At 53.6% G+C, this 22053-nt stretch overlaps 1 protein-coding gene across 2 annotated transcripts; it reads right to left on the bottom strand.

Moving 5' to 3' along the window:
* Positions 1-1132: 1132 nt before the first annotated feature.
* Positions 1133-18153, bottom strand: CD300A (CD300a molecule). Of its 2 annotated transcripts, XR_005212648.1 has the most exons (8): positions 17763-18153; positions 14063-14416; positions 12307-12466; positions 10915-11021; positions 6643-6680; positions 6159-6266; positions 4171-4662; positions 1133-1606 (listed from the first exon to the last, which is right to left on the bottom strand). XR_005212648.1 is itself a non-coding variant. In XM_037808774.1 (7 exons), the coding sequence occupies exons 1-7, from the start codon at positions 17821-17823 to the stop codon at positions 4531-4533; spliced, it is 960 nt and encodes a 319-aa protein (XP_037664702.1). In that variant the 5' UTR covers positions 17824-18153; the 3' UTR covers positions 1133-4530. The 2 variants fall into 2 exon arrangements, 1 of the variants encoding a protein (XP_037664702.1); XM_037808774.1 differs by having other exon boundaries at positions 1133-4662.
* Positions 18154-22053: the final 3900 nt, after the last annotated feature.

Here is a 22053-nt window from a genome sequence, read left to right as displayed (position 1 = left end):
TGTTTTACCCAAAACAGTAAACTTTCTGGGGGTATAAGATGAAAAAACAAACATAGTCTTGAGGTCATTTTCTACACCTTGGGTAAGTCAGTTCTGGGTAATCTTTCTGAAGGACTTGGGCCAATATAGAAGTACCTTTCGCCTCCTGGGGCCATTTGCGAATTTACTGATAACTAATCAAACGTTATTTAATTCAGCAAATATTTATAATGTCGGCACTCCGCCCAGCACAGTGCTGGATTTTGAAGGGGAAACTAGATGTGAAACAAAGGCAAGACACTAAACGGTAGGTAAATAACAGTACTAATGTTACAAGACAAACTGCCAGCCCTGCCCACGCCCCCTCCCAAGAATAAGCCTCCCCAGGGCGCAGAAGGCCTGTTGGTGGGGGTTGTGCTGATTTGCAAATTCTCTTTCACCCAGGACTTGCGGCCAGGCCATGTCCTACCAGGCTCTGGCTCTGGAGGGCGATCTTGAGCTTTCACGGGCAAAGCTAGGGCCTCTCAGAACCAGGCCAGCTGCTCATGCCCCCCCAACCCCCAACACCAACCTTCTGGAGCAGGGGGCTCAGGAGTGGCCTGGGACGGTGAGAGATGGACGTCCACAAGTGCGAACTGGACGGAGTCCGGCCAGACCTCTCTCTGGCTGTCTGTGCGTCCTCACAGCCAAGATGGGCCTTGGAGTTTGGGGCTCACACAAATAGAGACGATGCAAGCAACCCGCTCTCAGGTGGTTCAGAAAAATAATTATGGGAGACACAGATAGAGAATAATAAGTGAATATGACAAAATGTTTAAAATAGATAAATTTGGGGAAAGGATATATGGGCTCTCTTTGTACCGTTTTCACAGTTTTTCTCTATTTCAAATTGTTTCAAAATGAAATGTTGTGTTTTTTTGTTTGTTTGTTTGTTTGTTTTTAAGGAACTGAAACCCAGGAGCCCTGAATTCAAGATTCAGATTTTCCACCACCCATCTGAGTGGCATTTGTCATTTCACATAACCTCTCTGGACTGTGACTCTTCTATAAAGTGAAGACAGTAATGTTTTCACTGCCATAAAGCATTCCATTGTGTAAAACCCTCAGCTCACCCATTCCCCTAGAAAGAAGAAAAGAAAGAAAAGAAACAAAGTTGATTTTTATTTTTTATTTACTCCAACATATATCACAATTTAAAAATGTAATCTCTGTGTTATATTATTAATGAGATACTTTACATTCTTTTATTTGTATTATGTCTCCTTAAACTCCCAGCACATCTCAGTTTGTATGAGCCACATTTTAAGTCTCGATGCCCAGTCTGCTGTGTTGGTCAGGCGGCTTTGCTAGCTCTTCTGGGTGGGGCACCACCCTGGGCCCCCCTAGCTGTCCCTGTATCCTCTTGGCTTCTCTCTCTCCCCGGGCCAGGCCGCTCTTCACCGATCTGAGGGTGGAAAGCTTTGCTGGCACTCATCATTCTTCCCTCAAAGCTAAGATCTTCGCAACTGCTTCTCCCTCCATCAAAGGCTTAAAGTTTGTGAAACTACAGAGTGAAGCTTTTACCCTTAATTCTGCTTTCTGCCAGCTCATCTCTTCCTCAAAGCAATGAAGGCAGCAGAACTGCAGGCTGAATGGAATAGAAGGAACCACAAGGAATTAGAAAACTACATCGGTTGATATTGCAAAACTAGTTTCCAAACACAAAGATTTCAAATTTCTCTGTTCTGTGTGTGTGTGCATTGGTGGGAAGTGGAGGGAAAGAAGAGTGGAAAGCTCCCAACTGAAAGGATTTTTCCCCAAATCTCACATTCCTCCAGAAGTTAGTAGACTCCCTTTTCAAGTTAAGGCTCTGATTATTTGTACTTCAGCATCAATTGCTTTAATTAACGTAAGAACAATTAGGAAAGGACAGTTTAGGGAAGGATGGTTTCGCTGGGGAGCAATGGGGAAAGGAAAGCAGACTAAGTTTTCAGGGCACAAGGATAGCATTTAATAACAGCCGTATCTATTGGGGGCCATTAGGCATCATGCTCTGTAATTTAGGTCCCTGGTTATCATTTTATCCTCACCACAAATAGAAGAATGTAGAGAGTTATTTCCCCCCTTTTACAGATAAGAAAATTAAAAGTCAAACCATCTGTGACTTGCCCTACTTCATTCCATTTATAAGGGGCAGAGAGGAGCTCAGACCCAGGTGTGCCTCCCAAGAAACCACAGGGACGTCTTCTCCCCACTTCTACAAAGGGGTGCAGATGAGATTGACCCTCTCCATCCTGGAATCCCAGCCCTACCCACCACTCTGCCTGCTCCACGGCTTCCCATATTCGCTTACCTAAGAAGACGGACCTGAAATTTTGCTTACCTGTCCCATGTCCCTTTTCCAGTTTGGACAATATGTGTGTATGTGTTTTCGGAAAACAGCCCAGAGCACAGAAGAAACAGGAGCCCTTGCCTCATCTTTTCCCTGATACTCACTCTTCAGCGTTCTTTACCTTGGCTCAGATCAAATCCCTAAGGAAATTCTCCTCCTCCACCCATTCCCACAAATGGGAGACATCCCTGCCCCTGCCCACAGCCCCAAAGATGGAGGTGAGTGCAGACGGCCCAGTGCATATCCCTCCAAGACTGAAAGTTCTTCCAAGGCTGGCACAGTGTCACACACACATACACATGTCCCTGTGCCCCCAGGGCCCAGCAAGCTGCCTGCACAAAGCTGTTCTCCCAGGAATGCCATGGGGTGAATCACCGAATGGAAGATGCCCCGGGGACTCTCCCCAGACAGGGTGGGGAGACTGGGGTGGGGGTGGGAGGCAGAGAAGCAAGTAAAGGGAGGTGAAGGCAGGGGCTCAGCCTTAGCAGAGGTATGGCTGCCTTGTGGCTGTGTGCCTGGGAGCCTGGACTTTCCCAGGGGTGTCAGGCTACACCCAGAAGCGAATCTGCACACCCCACCCCACTCCCCGCCACCCTCCCCTCAATCCCACATCCCCATTCTGGTTCACCCAAACCAAGTTGATCACTGAATTTGTGCCTGCCCTGCTTTGGGGCCTAGCCCTGGATCTGTCGTTCTGGATCATAAACTTCCCCACCTCCCCCTTAGGGGAAATGGAGGCCCAGCCCCAGTGTGGGGTTGGGGTGGGCGGGGAGGGGGCTGTCCGCTGCTTCCCTTCTGGCATGAAGGCCCCTCTCCAGGCCCCGCCAGCTCAGGCCTAGGTGGGGCTCTGTGAACTGCAGCCCCCAGCCCTGCTGATGGCACCCAGCCCCTCCGGGCCCCTCCCCACAGATAGACCTAGCACTGTGCGTGTGTGTGTGTGTGTGTGTGTGTGTGTGTGTGTGTGTGTGTGTGTGTATTTCCCCTTTCACATTTCAGAACATCAGAAAAAGAGGAAGTGTTCGGAGTGGCGCACGTGCGGGCGCACCCAAGGACACATCTAAAGAAGACACCAAGCAGAGCAGTGTCTCCAGCTTTGGGGGACCATCTACTTGCTAAAAGATGTTTTGAAAGCTGTGGCCCACATCCCAGAGAAAACTGTGCAAAAGTCACAATTTGGTTGCAATGTCAGTGGTCAAAAACCCTTGACTTACGTGAAACACACTCTGCTTTTAACGGTTATTTACTTAAAACAGAAGGTCAGCATGCTGCTAGGAGTGGCAAGAAAATCACTGCATTTTCACAGAGCCAAGAGGGTGGGAAAGGTGATTTGAAAGTCGCCAAGATGGCAGCAGGCTCATCCAGGTAGCTGGGGCCCCACGTTTAAGCCTCCCAGAGAGGAGGTCTCTGCCCATGCTTTATAGCGTGGAGAAAAGCAGCTGGGACTGTCTCTCTCCTGTCTGTCCACCATAGACAGCCCTGAGGATATCCTCTTGGAGCCTCAGAGCTTCTCTGTGTTCATTTGATAACAAAGCTCGGGGCTTTCTGTAATATAAGATTGCAGATGTGTGGAAGGTATTATTTAAATAACTTTTTTCTCTCTTGCTAAAATAGTTTATAGTTTACCTGTATCTTACATTAAAAATAAACCTATCTAAGACTCTAGGGGAACTTGCTACTGATTCTGGAACCATGGGCCAGTTGCTCCTCTCTCGGGGACTCAGTTTCCCTGTCTGCAGATGAGGAGGGCTCGGACCTTCAGTGGCCCCGAGTGGCCCCAGGTGGCCCCTCCACATGTGAGCACGTCTCTTCCTCTGCATTACCTTGCCTCCTCTGTCCGTTCTCCCCACTCCCAAGTCCTCCCTGACGTGTCAATGGGGCCATGCACAGTACAGTTATGTGTAGAAACCATCCTACTTGAGCCACGTCTTTTCCTGGGGCTGCACAGGATGAAGGAGCTCCCGTCCTCCATATACAGAGCTGGGATGAGCTGCGTTAAAGAAGGTGGGAAAACAAGAGCCAGTGAGAAGGGAGGGTTTGCCACTGGTCCCCTCCAGGACAGGGATCCCTGTTCCTGCACTGCCCAGTGAAGCCAGCCAGGCAGGGGCTGAGGGTCCAGCGGGCCGTCCCGGGCTTCTTGTGGCCCCAGGAGACCTCTGGGTGCTGCGGCCCGAGGCAGAGGCCTAGGTCTTCTTTATCACGCTGTACTCTGTTTCCTCTTGGGGCCTCCGGGAGGGGCTCCCATTGGCCTTGGGGTCCTGACCCTGGAGGTCAAATGCCAGCAAGGAATAGTGCAGGTTGTCCTGGGTGGCCGCCTGCAGAGAGAGACCCACGGCTCAGAGAGAGGCAGGGACAGATGGACGCCAGCCCCCTTCCCTGTCCCGGCCTCTTTCTCTCTCAGGACTGTCCCAGCAACAGCTGGGTCCCGCAGCCTGGGCACGCTCCTGCTCCAGCCCCCCTGGCCAAGCCTCAGCTCCCCTGAAACAGCACAGAGTCATCAGGCACCAGAGACCCTCGAGTCTGACCCAGCCGGTCATAAGGGGGAGCCTGGAGTTTCCAGGAACTGGCCAGGCTCCCCCGAGGCAGCCTTTACGCTGCTCTTGACAGAATGTCCTGGGAAGAAAGCAGTCCTCAGGGCCCTTTCGGAGGATGCAGAAGTCTGTGAAGGACCCAGGGTCTTCCAGGTCGAGTCTGCACAGGGCCCCCCGTTTGCTCTGCAGCTCTGCATGTGTGCCATGGGGCTCAAGGCTTATAGCTTGTGCCAAGGGAGGTGGCAGGATGAGGAAAACCATGCCCCAAGTCCACACTGAGATCATTTGTCACCAAGTCAGGCAAACCAGGAGCTCGTGTGCTTGTGATCGGAGAAAAGGTCATGCAAAGGAGGAATCAGGTTAGAACTCCCCGGGGGCTTTCAGACTTCCCACCAGGGGCCACCAGAGGGGGACTAGACTGTGCCAGCTGCTTGGGCACCCGGGTGGGTAGATCCAGGGACCTGCACCCCCAAACCACACCTCATCTGCCTGAGTAGGGGAGGGGAACCAGAGGGAAGGCTAGATTGGGTCCCCGCTCCCCAGCCTGGTGCGAGCACAGCAGCCCTGGGCGGAGGGGCCAGGTTGGAAACAGCACAGGGAATCGGGCCGCCTTTCCAGAGCAGCCCACCAGCCCCGATGCCAGCCCCCAGCACCCATGCTATCATATATGCCGCAGCACATCCGAGAAGGCTCTAGAGGCTCACAGGCCTGGGGCGGGGGTAGAGCAGGGGTTGGAGGGCTCCCCATGCAGCTCCCTGTCTGATGCTTAAATCTCCTCCCCATCTTCCCCACCACATGGCCCCCAGCCTCTGCTTGAACTCTTCCAGTAAAGGGTGGGTCATTCCCTGGGAAACAGCCCTCTCCATTATTCCACTTTAAGGATTGACCCATAGGGGCTCATTGATAGAAACCTGAAAAGTAGAGTTGAGGCCAAAGAGATGATGGGACCAAGACAATGAGAATTCACAGGCTGTGACCCTTGGTCCTTTGGGTATATAGTAGGCACTTAATAAATGCTGGGCTTTCTTGACCATCACTGATCACCCCAATATTCCATCCATTCCCCAGCCCTAGACCCAAGGGCTTCTTAAGACAATGGCATCAAGCCCTTCAAAGGATTCCACTCTGCCAAAATCTATGCCGGCCCCTGCAGAGGTGCAAGCTCACCCAGCCAGCCCCACATGCACGTCTTCCCTGTCTGCCACCCTCCTCCCGGCAGGTGTCGCCCAGCAGGGCCCAGGGTCCCACCAGCAGCCCAGGAGCCAGCCCCCTGCACTCACCACGGTGCTATATTCCACCTCCTCACCCCTCGGTTGCACCAGCTCTCCCAGCGAGGGCCACTTCTGCAGCTCCAGGTTGGCGTAGCAGAGCTCACTCTGCTCAGGAGCCTGGGGTGTGCAGGAGGGCGGGGCGGGGCGGCCTCGGTGGGTGTCCACGGAGCCCCACCTCTGTCCCGGCCACTCTGCGTACATCTCCCCCCACCTCCTCCACCATCCTCCACTCCAGTCCTCTCTGGGCAGTGCTCGGCTCCCCTGCTCAGGGGCCTGGCTGGGAGGATGGGAGGGCACAGACTGGCCAGCCCTCGGGACGAGACCACCAGATCTCCCAGACATCTTCTTCCTGCTCTGGGCAAGCACCGACCCCATCCGTCCGTGGTCCACCTGGGCCCCCCACTGGCCTGTGAGACGCCTGACCTGCCTTCGCCTCTGTGCCCCCCGCCACCCCCAGCCACCAGATGCACCCCCTGCTGTAGCCTTTCCTTACCTGAGTGGGGTTCCAGGGTAGCTCTGAATTCTCACCAGCTATGGAGACAAGAGGAGAGTAAGGAGTTGAGTAAGCACAGAAATCCCAGAACCAGAACGAGAGCAGGGAAAGGATGGGGGGCCCCGGGATCCATCCGGAAACAGGCCTCTCCCTGGAGACTTCAGCCCTGGAGCCCTCAGGTCTGAAGCATGGAAGGATCTCATTGTTGAGTGAGTGAATTAGTGAGGGAGTAAATGAATGAAGGAAGGAACAGAAAGGCTCCAGCTGGAGGAGAGGGGCCAAACAAAGCTGGGTCTCAAAAGTCACTCATGAAAACGTCTCCAGGTGGGAGAAGACAGAGGGAAGGGGGGACCCACTTCAAAGGACCTGTCTTATGGAGACCTAGGGCTGCCTTGAACCGCGAGAAGTCAACGGGGCACCTGCTCACCCCAGGGTGTGGACTAGCCTGGGTTGCAGACATATTCGGGAGCCTGCAGGAAGGGGATCCATCATATCCTGTGGACTCAACTCCGGCTCCCACAGCCTTTGCCTTCCAGGCCCCAGACAAGTTCTCTGCAGGTGATCAGCTCTGCACACCCCTGACACTTTCAACCCAGGCACTGACTTCCTCAAGGGCAGTGGGCAGTGCGCACACAGCCGGAATGTCCTTGGGCTAATTCCACAGCCAGGTGACCCCGGAGCTTACTGACTAGAGGCTGCAGATGAGTCCAGAAGAGGGAGAGACACTGCCCCATGCTGGAAAGGGGCTGCCCAGAGCTGGAGGACACAAGACCATGTACAGCAGAGTGTTGACTGAGCCCTTGTCAGCAGACTCAATGGAACGTAAAACTGGGAGCTCTGGGGCATGAACCAGCCTGTTTTCAAATGCTGTGTGCAATCTCCACGCCACATCCCACGCCTCACCTGGATACGTGTTCTGTATGGGAAAGAGGGAAGGAAGGTGGCAGTGGCGGGGTTCGGCGGGAGCCAGCTAGTCTGGAAATCCCCTTAAGGTGGGACCCAGTCTGCCTGGGTCACAAATTGTGCCCCAGTTGGCACGCAGCAGGTGCTCAGGACAGTTTAGTTGTGTGGACGGATGGACGGATGGATGGATGGATGGATGGATGGATGGATGATGAGAGTGAGCTGGGGGAGAAGAACTGCAGGTGGTTATGATGGGGGCACACACAGGGGAGAGGACGGGGACAATGGGGAGACAACTGTAGACACACAGTCAGAGGATGGAGCCAATCCTCAGAGCACGGAGAGACAGAGGGGATATTTAAACAGGAAGGCTTTCTCCAGTGACAGAAGATGGGTTAAACAAAGTGTAATCCCTCCATATGCTGATATACTCTGCAGTCAATGGTTTCTAGAAGAACATGTTATAGCAGGGAAAATGGTACACATGTTAAGTGAAAAAATAAAAAATAGGTTTACAAGAGGATTTGTCATGAAGCAAATTTTTAAAGTAAATAGAGGCATAGAAAAAAGACTGGAGGGACTTTCCTTAAAGTCAGGGGTTGATTTTTTCTGGGTGTTGGGAGTTTTTTGCCATCATTTATTATAGGGAACTTATTTCCTCTGTTAGGCTTTTCTTGTTTTTCAGATTTTCTAAATAATTATACAGCACTTTTAAACGGGGGAGGAGGCTATTTCACGACAGCGAGCCTTTCTAAGTGAAAGGGCACAAGATGAGACTCTGGGGCTCACAGAGCCAGAGCAGAGGGACTGGGAAAACCCCAGTGGTGGGCAGCGTTTCCCATGTGGGCTGGAGTTTAGGAGGTTCCCAGAAAGTGGTATGGCCCGAGCAGAGGGGAAAGAGGAAGTGGTTTCTTTCCCTGCCTCACACCTGGATCTGCTGGGGCTGATTTCTCCCTGAATGCCTGAGCCCCACTGTGGGGAGAGTCTGGGGTCACGGAATAGGGTGGGAGAGTCAGGCAGAGCCCCAGCTCCACCCTGCATGCCCCAGCTGGGAGAAAAGCAATTTCTCCCAGTCCCGATTTCATTGCAGCCTTTAAAAGGCTTTGGCATTTACACACTGATTTCATAGCAGCATAATTCACAATTGCCCAAAGATGGAAGCAATCCAAGCGCCCTTCAACTGATGAATGGATACACAAATTGTGGTATATCCATACGATGGAATACTATGCAGCTGCGAGAAGGAATGAAGTCCTGATGCATGCAACAACTTGGATGAACCTTGAGAACATCATGTTGAGTGAAATAAGCCAGACACAAAAGGACAAATATGAACAAAATATAATGAGTGAACTCATGGAGTTAATATCTAGAATATAGGGCAACCAGAAGATGGAATGAGGATAGAGAATGGGGAACTCAGGCATAATTTGTGCAGAATTTTTAAGTAAGACTGACTGTAAATGTTTGGAAATGGATAGAGGTGATGGTAGCACATTATTGTGAGTGTAAATAACAGCCCTGAATCGTGGGTGTGAGTGTGGTTGAAAGGGGAAGTTTAGGGTCGTGTACGTCACTGGAGGGAAAGCTAGAGGATGAAACGAGGGACTGTATAACACAGCGAACCCTGCTGTGGATGATGAAGACGGTTAATAGCACAAACATAAGAATGTTCTCCCATGAATTAGAACAAGTGTATGTCACTATTACAAGGTGTTAATAATAGACTATACAGACTATAGTTAACATAACATCTTAATGTTTTTCCATCAGTTGTTTTTCCATCAGCTAAGTGTCAATGACAGGGTGATTAGGAGTATGGGGCTTTTCTTTTTGGAGCAATGAAAATGTTCTAAAATTGACTGTGGTTGATTGAAAGCACAACTCTGTGATTATACTAAGAACAGTTTGGATGGGTTGTATGGTGAGCAAGTAAAAATGTTTTGGGGAAAAAAAAAAAAGGCCTCGGTAACCGTAGCTAAAGGTCCCTGCGAGACAATGAAATCTTATTCGGCCGTGAGAAGGAATGATGTCTGAGTCATGCTGCCACATGGATGAATCCCAAAGACATCATGCTGTGTGATGCAGGCTCCAAAGGACAAATACCACAGGGTTTCCATTATCTGAGGACACCCAGTAATAGCAAATTTGTGGAAACAGAAAGTAGATTTGTGTTTACCATGGCCATGGGGGGCTGGGGGAAAAGGGAAGTTGTTGCTTGGCAGGTTTATAGAGTGTTTGTAAAGTTTGGAAGGCTTTAAATAAAAATTATTTAAGGGTTGCTACAGTGGACAATACAAAAAAAAATTGTAATAATCCCATAAGAGTCATCTGCTCACATAGTCACCAACTGTTAGATCAGGAAGGAGACGTGGGCTCTCACTTCCAACTCAAGCACAAATCTGCTCTCCTGGAGGTGACTGGTGGCCCTGCCAGGAACAAGACCACACGTTGGTTCCCTCCTCTGTTCTTTTCTTTGCTGTTTGCTCACCCGGGCAGGGGGCTGGGTGCTGCACGTGTGTGCTCGCGCTCTATCTGAGCTCCGGGAAGGGCGACTGCACTGGAAGATGCCTGGAGCCTCCTGGGTGCCAGTTGTAGCTGAAGATACTAAATCACACATTGATTCAACAAATATGCATCATGTGCCTTCTCGCATCACAGTTCCTGACCTTACTGCGTGCACAGGCTGGGAGGGGAGCGGACAAGGAAGCAGGAGGCAGTGACAATCTAGTGTGAAAAGAGCGACGCTGTACACCTCGGAGGGGCGGTGAAACCACTCTCTGGGGTCAAGGAAACTGTCCCAGAAGGAAGTCTTAGGACAGCCCCTGGGGTCCACCAGGAATGAGTCAGGTCAAGAGGGCCCGGGGTGGCGGGGAGCACCTCATGTGCTGAGAGCAAGCCCAGAAGACATCATATGTGTAAACAGAGGCACAGAAAGAAGAGACTGAGAAGAGGAGACTGAGAGTGCAGCCCTTGCCAGGTTAAATGAAGCTGGTACAAGGAAGGGGCAGAGGGAGTGAGGCGGGAGAGGTGGACAGAGCCCGACGTGGCCGTCTGGGATGTCCTGAGGGACCTGGACTTAATCTTGAAGGTGTGGGAGCCTGGGAAGGGTTTAAACAGAAGAGGGACCCCCTGGCCCCAGGCCCCACGGTGGGAAAGGCCTGATCCGGAGCCACCTCTGCCCACCGGCAGCCACCACACCTGGGACGCCTCCCCTGGGGTCTGCCTCCAGGGTCCCCCGCCAATGCGCGCTCAGCACAAGCACTTGGGGTCCATCCTGGAGAACCGGGTCACAGAGGCTTGGGGACAACAGCGTGGCCAGGGCCTGCCCACCTGGGCTGGGCAGGGGCGGGGCTGGGGCCAGCTCACCTTTTCTCTGTCTCTTCACCATCCTCCAGGCTAGCAGCGAGGTCCCCACCAGCAGAAGCAGCAGCAAAAGGGCCAACAATGACAGCAGCACCGGGAGCCCGGGGGAGCTGGCGGGGAGACACCAGTGGGGTAAGGTCATGGCGGTGGGGCAGCCTTCCTTCCCAGAGTATTTACATCGACAGATGAGTCCAATGGAAAGAAAAGTAACCGGCAAAATCTCTGCTTCCTACCCAGTCCCCTCTCCCCTCCCACACACCCTAAGAACCTTCCAGAGGTCTTTATTCATGTATAAGCAAACATGAAGGTGCATTGTCTTCCTCCTTCTTTCACACAAAAGGAGACATGGAGTCAACGCTATGTTCTTACTTAACGGTACTTCTTGGAGATCTTTCCAAACCAGTACATAAAGAAGTCTTGCTCTTCCTTTACAGTATTCCATTGCACAGATGCACCATAATTCATTTAACTCTTTCCTCTTTGTGAGCATCTTCCCCAGCCTTGTGCAAGTTCTAAGTACTGCTCCCATAAATACCTCGCGTCTCCGCCATGGGACCCTTGCACAGGCAGCAGTGGATTCACTGCGAAGTTAATGAAGCTTGAGCTTGTCGGCTCTCGCTCGCTTGGGTCCCCCCTCATACTTAAGTTTGTATTCATTTTCTCATTTTTTTCATAAAGAGAGCCACTATCCCCCCAAATTGCACAAGCTTTAGGTCATAAAAACTAGCTCTGCCCCTTTGTGTGAGTATCTGCGGGGTAAATTTCTGGAAGTGGCATGTTTGGTGCCTGAATTTCACCTTGTCTCTTATTAAGACTCTGACCCCAAGTTGGCAGGAAGCCTGCTGAAGTGTTTAGGGGGCCTGGGAATCCCAGAAACAGTTTATGGTTGCATGCATTTTTGGAGAGAAAGAGTCCATCAAATTCATCAGATTTTCCGGGGGGTTGGTGACCTCCCAAAAAAGTTAAGAACCTCTAACTTAGAGAAAAAGAGTCCAAGACTTTGCCAAGACATAACCTGAGTTGGGAGCCCAGCCGCACCTCTTCTAGCTGTGCAACTAGGCAAATGGCTTAGTCTCTCTGAACCCCGGGTTACTTTTCTGTACAAGGAAGAGACTAGCAGTCCAGGGTTGTCGTGAGGAGCAAGCAGAAACATGCACGAAAGCACCCAGCAGGTGCCTGGCAGGGTGTCATCAGCTCTCCCCCCACTTCCCAGCAACTTCTCCCCAGCCTGAGCTGGAAATCCCAACCTGGGCCTGGGGCAGAGGGAGCCAGGAGGTCCCTGCCCCAGATCGGGCAGGAAGTTGGGGTGGGAGGACCCAGGCTGGGGTGTCCTGACCTGAGCTCCTCCTGAGGAGAAGCCCCCTCCCCACAGGTCAGGGGCCAAGGGCGCCTTACCTGGTGCCGTGGCTCTCGGGCAATTGCTCCTGGTTGCTCGCACTAGGGGAGGCCTCCGTCGTGGCCAGGGTCGTGGACACCACAGCTGGACTCCCAGTTGTGGTTGTTGAAGCCTTGGTTAAGGGGATGCTTGTAGCTGTCTCTGGGTTTGCTGACGTTGCTGGTGGCACAAACACAAATCCATGTGGTATAGACAAACCATGGAATATTATTCAGCAGTAAAGAGGATGAAATTCTGATCTGTGCTATAACTATAACCCAGATGAACCTTGGAGACAGCGTGTTGAGTGAAATAAGCCAGACACAAAAGGCTGAATTTCGAGTGACCTCACTTCATGAAATAACTGGACTATGCAAATTCATAGAGACAGAAGGTAGCGTGCAGGGTTCCAGGGGCTGGGGAACGGGGCAGGTGAGCACCTCCAAACAGGACCAGGCATGCCCCCAACATTCCTGCCTCCATCCTGGTGAAAAGGGTCAGGGCCACTCCTGAGAGCCCCCCAACTCATCTCTCACTCCAAGTCTTGTCCCCCTCTGACCGACAGCCACATGGCTGCCAGAGAATTCTGTGGGAACTGCAAATCTGACACGTCACTTGGCAAAGCTCCCACCTGTGCTCAGCACCCCCACCCCCCACCCCATCTGGCCCTGCCTGCTGCTGCCTGTAGCTCTCAGCCTCCCTCCTAGAAGCTCGGGGCTTCTGCGGCACTCACCTTGGGCAGCTCTCCCTCCCTCTCTCCTTTGCACACTCAGTTCTCCTCTCCCCCCTCCTCTTCTTTCCACTCATCAAATGAGCAGAGATGCCAACCCCTCCAGAAAAACTTCTCTGTCTCTTTCTCTCTCTCCCTACCCACCCCGCCCCGACACACACACAGTTTGCCCTGTGCCCCCCGAGGCCTGAGACGCTGACACCAGAGCCGAGTTGAAGGCTCTGCCAGAGTGTGGCCAGCACCTGGCAGAGAAGAGGCCCCCAATCAATCGGTGTTGTGGAATGAATTCCCCAATGCACGAGCACTTCACTGCTGGGGGAGGACCCAGGCTGAGGAGAGGTGCAGGGAGGTGCCGTGGGAGGAGCCCCATGAGGAGGCAGAGGGAGCCCCAGAGGCAGGCTGGGACCCTGCCGAGCTGACTCAGGGCCACTGGGATACTACAGGACCAACACTAGAGGGCCAGCAGCTGGGCCCTTCACAGAGACGGTGCATAGAAAGTCAGAGGAACTGGGGTGCTCCCGGGCTGCAGAGGCTAAGGAAGGCACCTAAAGGCAGGTGGCAGAGTCTGGGGAAGGGGCAGGGTCTGCACTGGGGCTTCAGAAGCGGAGAGCAATCAGGACGCAGGGCCAGGCTGTGACTGCTTTCTCTCCAGCAATGGCTGGGCTGGGCAGCTGGTCATGTCTGATCCCTGGGCCCTGGGATGCTGAAGAGAGTAAGTGCCCCAGAGACCCCATCCAGTCAGGGGTCCTTCCTCTGTCCTGTGGGATTCAAACTCAGGTACTCGGTCAGCAGTCACAGCCCTGCCCCACCTGCCATGGGATTCCCAGGCCCACCGAGATGGCCACAAGCCAGGAAGGGGCAGACGTGGCAGATGTCTCTCCGGGGCCCCTGTCTCTTCCTCTCTCTGTCTCCCTCTCTCTTTCACACACACACACGCACACACACAATGCACACACACGCATAATTTTCTCATGTCCCTGATCCAAGACCTGCCCCCACCCCTCTGACCTGAGTGAGCCTCTTCAGGTGGCGGGCCTGGGGCTTACCTGGGCTCACAGTCACCTTGATCAGGACGACAGGATCAGGCAAGAAGGCTCCTGTTCCTGTGAACCATGGTGTGTCCATCCCACACCAGTACTCGCCTTCGTCCTCCATGGTGAGGTCTCTCACAGTCACGGTGAAGGTCAGGTTGGCAGGACGGTCCCTGATGGACACACGCCCACTCCTCACCTCTCTCTCTGACTTTTCGGTCTCCACAATCTTGGTACATGGCACAAGAAGACGTTTTCTGCACCAGTATTTGTTGAGCGTCTTGGATTCCTCCTCATAGTGACACTGCACGCTCAGAGATCCCCCCACAGTGCCCGTCACGGTGCTGGGGCCACTCAGAGCCAGGCAGCCTGAAAGACACCCCAAGGCCAGCTCCTCACCAGATGGGCCTGGGCCGGCCCCCTTGGAGTTTCCCACCTTCCACACTGGCCCCCGACAGCCAGCTCACACCTCGAGTGTCCTCCCCCGGCACTCTGACACCGCTAAGATTATGGCCACAGCAACCCTTTCCTTCAGGCCCCAGTCTCTTCCCTGCTGCCCTCCCCGTCCCTCTCACCAAACACACACCTCCCAGTCCCAAAGTCGCCAGGACTATAAGAACTCCCCTAAGTCCCTGCCCTCATCAGGAGGGCCAGCACCCACCCAGAGCACCTCCCGGCCCACACACCCATCCTCTCCCAGCAAGGAAGCAAGGAAGACACCCCCCTTCCCACCCTCAGCCAATATGAGGACCTGAGCCCAGAATTGCAAGCATGGTGAGGAACGGCACGGGAAGGAGGGAAACCAGGGCAGAAGGAGGGCCGTCAACTAGTTTTAGCAGAAACACTGGGCACGCCTGATAAAACGTGTGGATCTAAACAGGTGTACACACCCAGGAGGTTTACTGATGATGATCTTTATTTCATCTTCTCATAGATGTAATTTTCAAGAAAGTCCATTATTTATCACCAAGATTTGTACCTGTTGGTTTCCCCATTGGTTCTTAGGTACAAAGTTCTGCGGGTAAGGCCATACGTGTGAACCTACTGCCGGCCACCCAAGCGGAGGACACGCGGCCCTGCCCAGGGCCGAGGGACACAGGCTGCTCCTCGCCATGCTTGCAGTTCTGGGCTTAGGTCCCCACACTGGCTGGGGGTGGGAAGGGGGTCGGCTGGCTGTCTTCACCTAGACAGCTTTAATTTTACTTGTTTTTCCATGTTCTTAAATCTGCTCTCTGGGAGACTTGGTGACAAGTGGAATGTAAGTTCCAGGAGAGTAGGGGCCTTGTTTTTCTTATCACTTCAATGTCTAGCAGTGCCTGGTATACAGCAGGTCCTCAGTAGATACTTCAGGGTGAACTGCTTGCCTCCCCTGGGGCCTCTCCAAGAGCCTCATGTCCCCCCAACTCTCAGTCAGTGGCTGCCCAGAGTTGACCGCAAGCCCCATCAGTCCCTCCCCACAGCCGCCAGGACAACGTCTCCTGGCCTGGAGGTGCAAGTGCCGTGTAGATAGGTGCAGAGAAGGCCTTCGCAAACCTCATTGGGATTTGACATTTACAGAAAGGCTCGGTAGCAATTGCCAAAGGGCTTGCTCTGGCTTCAGCATGAGAAGAATCTGGGTTGATATCTTGACTCTATTATGTATCAGCTGTGTGTTCTGGGGCAAGTTACTTAACCTCTCTGAGCTTCAGGTGCCTCATCTGTAAAATGATGAAAATTGTGCCTACCTCACATGGCATTTGGAGGCATTAAATGAGATGATGGTTGTAAAATGCTGGCAAATAATATTAGTTTGAACAATATGAAATTGCTGATATTCAATAGTTTTTAACCAAAAACAAAACACAGGAACTTCATGTGATTCAATCTAATAAAAATTGATAACCCTCCAGCTAGCCTAAATAAGAAAAAAAGAGAGAAAAAACACAAATGCACAAAATCAGAAGTGAAAAGAAAAAAAAAAAAACTGCAGACAGAGGAAATTAAAAGAATCAAGTCGGTACTTTGCAGAAATTCTCTACAAATAAATTTGTAAACGGGATCAATGGGTGACTTTGTAGAAAAACACAAATCACTAAAGTTGATCCAAATTAAGTGCTTAATAAATGTCAGCTCCCAGCCGTCCTCGCCCAAGACCCTGTCCCTGACCCTCTTCCCTTCCTCCCTGTGGCTGTAAACTGCCCTTATTCTGTCTCCAGTGTCTGATTACCCTTTGGGGTCTGTCTCCCTCTCTCTCTCTCTCTCTCTCTCTCTCTCTCTCTCTCTCTCTATCTCCCTCCCTCTGACCCCCACCTGATTCACTTTTCTCCTCTTAGCAGCAACAGAAACAAACCACGCACCCTTTTGAGCACATCCCATATCTGAAATCTTGGAGAAAAAAAGTCACCAGGTCTCCCAAAAAGTTCTGCCCCACCAGGCGTCATTACAACCTAGAGACAGGGAAGATGTCACAAAACCCTCAGTTTTTCCTCCCCATCTCCCCACTCACGTGAAGCATTGACACTTATTTACAAGCCTCCCAATTTTGCGCATCTACGCTTTCCCATGACTGACACTTGTCATTCTCCCCTCCCTGCACCGCGAACCCACTAAACATAAACACGGGAGACTGAAAACCACCCTGAGGCCAGGGGCTTCACTGCTCCCCAGACTCCTCTGCCTGGGTGCAAAGTCTCATTCCGCTGCCATCACTGAACGAGAAGGCAGGAAGGCGAATGGGTTCATCATGCAGCTCTCACCGTCGTGAGAGAAACAAATCAGAGAAATAAATGTCACAGGGAAACTCAAACTCTCGACGCCTGCAGGTCACATGAAAACCCAAGAGAATCAGTGGGAAATCTAGTAGTAGAAAAGTGGGTGGTGGCAAAACTAAGACACAAAAATCAACAGCTCCCCTAGGGACATCTAGTTAGCCAATATAATTAAAGAAAACCTCCACTCTAAAAGGAAAACAACCAAACATATTCCAAATAGCCTAGAAAAGAGCTAGCCAGAAACGCACAGCACCTCTTTGAGGACAGCAGTGAAACCCTCCAGAGGGGCACGGAAGACAGCCCCGTGGGAAGGCTGGTTCTTGGCTGGGAAGGCTCAACCTCTGATTCTCTGGAAAGAAAAGCCTCCTCCCGCTTCTCACCCCGGTTTCACTTCCGTCCCTCCTCCCCAGGCCCTTCCCTCTCCCCGCTGTGCCATCTCTCTCCTGGGAGACAACTGACCCCTTGTTCTCGGGCCCACGTTGGGGCTGCTCCTGCCAACCCCTGACACTGCCTGGGCTCCTTCTCCATGTCCCTGAGATATGGCCTGTCCCTCCCCAGTCCCCCACTTTCCTCCACACCCTGCCACTCTCAAGCTCCCCCAAACACAAGCTCAGCAGCCTTCAATCTCCACCCAGTCTGGGGCATCCTGCCCATCTGCTTCCTCCTTACTGTAATAATTTATCTGATAACCTCTGGCCAAGCCCCTCCTCCACGGCCACCCCCTGTCTGACGCCCCACTGTGGCTCGTGCAAGTCAGTTGCACACAGAAGGAGGGACAGACTCTCTCCCCTTCCCTACCAGGGCTGCGGTCCCTCGGTCTGCTCCTCTGACATGGTGGACAGACTGGTGCCCCATTCTGTCCGAGCCCAGACTTGGGGGCCTCACGTGACTAGCCCTGCAGTCCTCCCCTCACACATACCCTCCCTCCATCCCGCTGACCCTCCCGGTCCAGGACAGCCCCTCACCTGGGACCCAGAGAAGCAGCACCGCCGAAGGCAGCCACGCGGCCCCGATCCGCTGGGCCATGTCTCTAAGGCAGATGCCACCTGAACCAGCCCAGGTCCCTGCCAGCCCCAGGGGCAGGCCAGACCTCCAGGGCTCTCACTTCTGCTTTTCTTCGTGCTGCTCTGCTTCCTTGTTCAGCTTGTCATTGGGTCTGTTCCTAGAGTGGATGAGAAAATGGAAGAAGCTGAGGGAGCAAAGTGGCAGGGGCTGGATGAGACGCCATCTGGAACTACACACTCCGCTGTATAATCCCGTGTGAATCAGCAGCTCCTGTTGCCATTTCTTGTGCTGATGCTTCTCCCCGTGACTCCCGGCCCCGTTACCCGCCGCGGCTCGCAGGCCTGCTCTTGGGCAACCCCAGGACAACAGGGCCAGGCAGGGCTGGTTTCCTTCTGGTCGTGACCCGTAACCCCTCCCTCGTTTCCTTGTGGCCACAATGAGCAAGGCTGTGCGGAGGAGCAAGGCTGAGCGATGAGGCCACATCCTGGGAGCTCCCCCACCCCCAGGGCCCCCCAGGATTAGAACTGGACCCCCAAGTTGGCACTGTGACCCCGGAGTCCCTGAACGGCTTCTGGCCTTGGACATGTGTCCCCAACTTGACTAGAAGGTTGTCAGGCTGTGACTCCCCACCATGAGCCCCCAAGTTTAGACATGGACTCCCAAATCGGCACCAAGACCCCAAAGTCACTCAGTGGTTTCCAGCCTTGCTCATGCACCGCCAACTTGACTAGAAGGTCCTCAGGGCTTCCTTCCTGTGTAGCTGCCACTGGACCCAGCTCAGGGCTGGGAACACAGCGGGGAGACAGCAAACCTTCAGGGACCCACTGTCTTCCCAGAGCCACATGGAGTTCAAACTCTAAAGGCACACACACATACACCCCCACACACACTCTCGCACAAAGACACGCATTCTGTGCGCTAAGTGCCCCCGGCCTGCATAGAATGCATAGAATGGCCACACGTGGCTAAGGATTGCCTGAGAACCCGCAGCTGTTAAACTGCAAGCCCCCTCCCACAGGGAGCCCTGCTCTAGCTATGGAGTCCAAAAAATGTCCTTCCCTCCCTGCTTATTGTTCCTGCATTTGGAATTTTCACTTTCCTCCTTCCTTCCGGCCACATCAACACCTTCCTGGGGAGAGTGCCAGAAAACCAAGGAGACTTGCTGGTTCTCCTGCCGTGGGATTCTCAGACAGTTTGGCAGGCATCAGAGGGACTTCTGTGGCAGTGGATCTGATTAGTAACTAAAGTTGGCATGGTCTTTCCTTTGGATCTTGACATTTTGAGCTGAGCGTAAAAGTATGTGAGATGGGTCATATTCAGTGGTCTATTTGACTGATAATCATAATGTTTTCCCAGAAATGTCTATATTTTAATGCAGCCATGGTCCCAAAAGCTCTGCTACCATCTTCAGTGTCAAGAGAAGCACTGGCCGGGTTCCCATGAGGCTCGTCATCCATCGCCACCTGCGCCCTTTCCGTAAAATGTCCGTAATAATAGCTAGTCCGTGGGAATAGCAGTATAACAATTATAAAAATACCCAAATGTGAGGTATTATTTCATGTCTTTAGACTAGTCTTGTTCCAAGAGGATATGTCTTTTTAATGAAAGACGATCAGAAAATAGGACACAATGGAGAGAAGGATGCTTTACAAATAATCTACGTGATGCAGTTCTCCTTGGGAAATAGAGAAGCATCTGGACTGCTGAGAAGAGAGAGAGCTCAGGGAACCGATCCCTGACACACCCGTCCTACCCACCCCAACCTGTCCACAGACCCTCAGGAAGAAACTGAATGATGCAGAATTACCCTTGACATCAGAAGATGAAGGAAGTGGCACTTTTCCCACTACACCCTGATACCCATCACTGGGGGGAAGCTGGGGAAGAGTGAACTCGAGGGTCCCAGGGCTGAACCCCCTTTTTTGGGCAGAGTCAGGGACCCACCCATCCTGCAGCCACAAAACCTTGGGCCAGTTTGGGGTACCCTCCCAGAGAGGATTCACATGCTCGATGGCAGGTGGGAAGACGGTTGTGAGGATGGGTGGGGTTTTCTGGGCAGACTTATGGCAGCATCGTGGAACCTGGCAAACCCCAAGGTCCCCAGAGAAGATTAGGGGAGGGTGAAGGAGTTGTGGCCTCCCTGCAGAAGTTCCATTTCCAAAACTTCCCTTTCCCTCAGGGCAGTCCAGTGGCTCCCCCTCTGCTCTGCCTCTTCCTCCCTCAGAGCTCGAAGCCTGAGGGGGTCTCGGGGGTCCCTCAACACCCATGGGTGCTGCTCAGGTGTGGCAAAGGGGCTGGGCACCGACGGCGGAGGGCTGAGGGACAGGAAGCAATTCTGCATGACAACAGGAAGACGGGCTGGCAGTGTGGGTGACCACGTGATGAAAGTGGGGTACCACATCCACTGACCCCTCCTACGTGCCAGGTGCTCTGCTGGGGCTGCATCCTGCCAGCTCACAGTTTGAAAACTGCAAGATCCAGGAAGCAAACAGACCTGACAGACCTGCCTTGAACAAGAAGCTGTCAGGGGAGAGGTGGCAGGGAGGATGGGGAAATGGAAGGTTCTGGTTTTTCTTTCCCCGGAGACTGGGGTGAGACCAGCAACTAGCCTGACCCCACCCCATCAGACCTGGCCTGTGTCTGTGCTCGACCCCCGGAGACTCCCCGCCCTGCCCTCCTGCCCAGCCGGATGCAGTGGCCTGGGTTCCCTTGTGTCCTGCAGGCCTGAGCACAGCCCACAACCAGCTGGTCAGGATGGCCGCGGTCAGGGGTGCAGCTGTGGTCAAAAGGGAGCCAGAGAGGAAGCTTCCAGCTCTCTCAGTCCTCCCCCACCCAGGGCACCCCGCAGGCTTCCTGGCCGCTGTACCACTTCTGCTCCCCAACAGGCCCTGTTCTCCCATCACAGGTGCGGGGGCCTGAAGGAAATTTCTCCGCCCTGGAGGGAGGGGCCGGGTGTGAATCCTGGCCCTACAGGGCGGGGGGGGGGGGGGGCGCTCAGCAGGGGTGCACCTATGGGGGCCGCTTCTGCCCTACCTGGAGAGAAGGTGTCAGAGCAGCCCAGGGTCACCGTCACAGGGAGTGGGGCCTGCGAGGGTAAATTCAGTGAGTGGGTGCAGGCCGGAGGGGAGTGGCTGACTCTGCCAGGACCTGCCTTCCTTTCAGCCTCCTCCGTGCCCCCTATCCACTCATTCGAGGCTGCACGCAAGCCCCCTTCTCTCTGGGTACACCCTTGCCTTTTCCTGCCCCCCTGCCCCCCACAATGCCTGTGCCTGGTCACTGTTGGACCAGGTCCTGCCCTCCTTGTCCCCATGAGGCTGTGGACTCTGGAGAAAGCCCCAGGCTCACACTGGAAAAAAGGGGCCCAGAACCTAGCACATTTCCCGGGGAGGGGGTGGGGGTGGCGGTGGGGGGGGGGGGGACCAGAACTGGGGATAAATACTAGAAGCCACAGGCCTCAAGGCCACTCTTGTCCTCTCACCAGACTCCATCTCCCAGTGAGAAGAAAGGGGTAGAATGAAAAATGGAGCAAGCATGTAAAAACCCACCACGCTGAGCACTTGGGATCTGTGCACTTCCTCTAAAATATGCCTCAACAACCAAAAATAGGTCAAGCAGAAGTCAGGGGTCTGCACACTCTGGGAGGGGAAGCTGTGGCCACCTGGAGCTGACCAAGACAATGCCCCCGGCTCTCCAGGGACCTGCAGGACGGCAGTTGTCTGGGAGGGCCCAGCGACCCCCATCCCTACCGCCATCTGTAGGTGGTCGGCAGAACTGCGGCTTCCATGGCCAGGACTCTGCTCTGCAGCTGAGAGTGGGGCTGGGGTCCGGGCTGGGGTTGGGGCCGCGGCTCTGTACAGAGGAGGGGAGAGTGGGAGGAGACCTAGCAGAAGTTGACAGAGGAGGCAACAAGACAGCGCCCTGCTGGGAGCCCCAGGGCTCAGGCTCGAGGGTCTTCCAGCCCCCCAGGGGTGCCCAGGTGTCTGAGATAAACCTAGGACTTTCCTGCCGCCTGTTGCTTTGCCTTCTGCTTCTGCCAGGACTGTTCCAGAAAAGGGGCGGGGTTTCAGATGCAGGTGGGGGCATCGGGAGAGCGGTGTGGGGGCTGAGAGGGCAAAGCCAGGAAGCAGTTCACCCACCATCCCTGCCTGCCCTCCCGATAACGTTCCACAGGAGCTGGCTCTGGGTTTGAGGCCTCACTGCTCCCAAAACTCCCAGCTAACAGGAAGCCCTGTCTGAACACGTGTTTGGCCA

This window comes from Choloepus didactylus, chromosome 18 (genome assembly GCF_015220235.1).
Source record: "Choloepus didactylus isolate mChoDid1 chromosome 18, mChoDid1.pri, whole genome shotgun sequence".
Classification (NCBI taxonomy): Eukaryota; Metazoa; Chordata; class Mammalia; order Pilosa; family Megalonychidae; genus Choloepus; species Choloepus didactylus.
The sequence above is the reverse complement of the archived record's forward strand: the minus strand, read 5'-3'. Positions and strand labels throughout refer to the sequence as shown.

Bases quoted from the DNA above. Each gene is read 5' to 3' on its own strand.
- CD300A (XM_037808774.1), bottom strand. From the start codon at position 17,823: ATGGCCCAGCGGATCGGGGCCGCGTGGCTGCCTTCGGCGGTGCTGCTT. The intron at 11,022-12,306 runs GTAAGGCGCCCT...TCTCCCCGCCAG, and splicing joins CCCGAGAGCCACGGCACCAG to CTCCCCCGGGCTCCCGGTGC. The intron at 6,681-10,914 runs GTGAGCTGGCCC...TTGTCTCCATAG, and splicing joins GGTGAAGAGACAGAGAAAAG to CTGGTGAGAATTCAGAGCTA.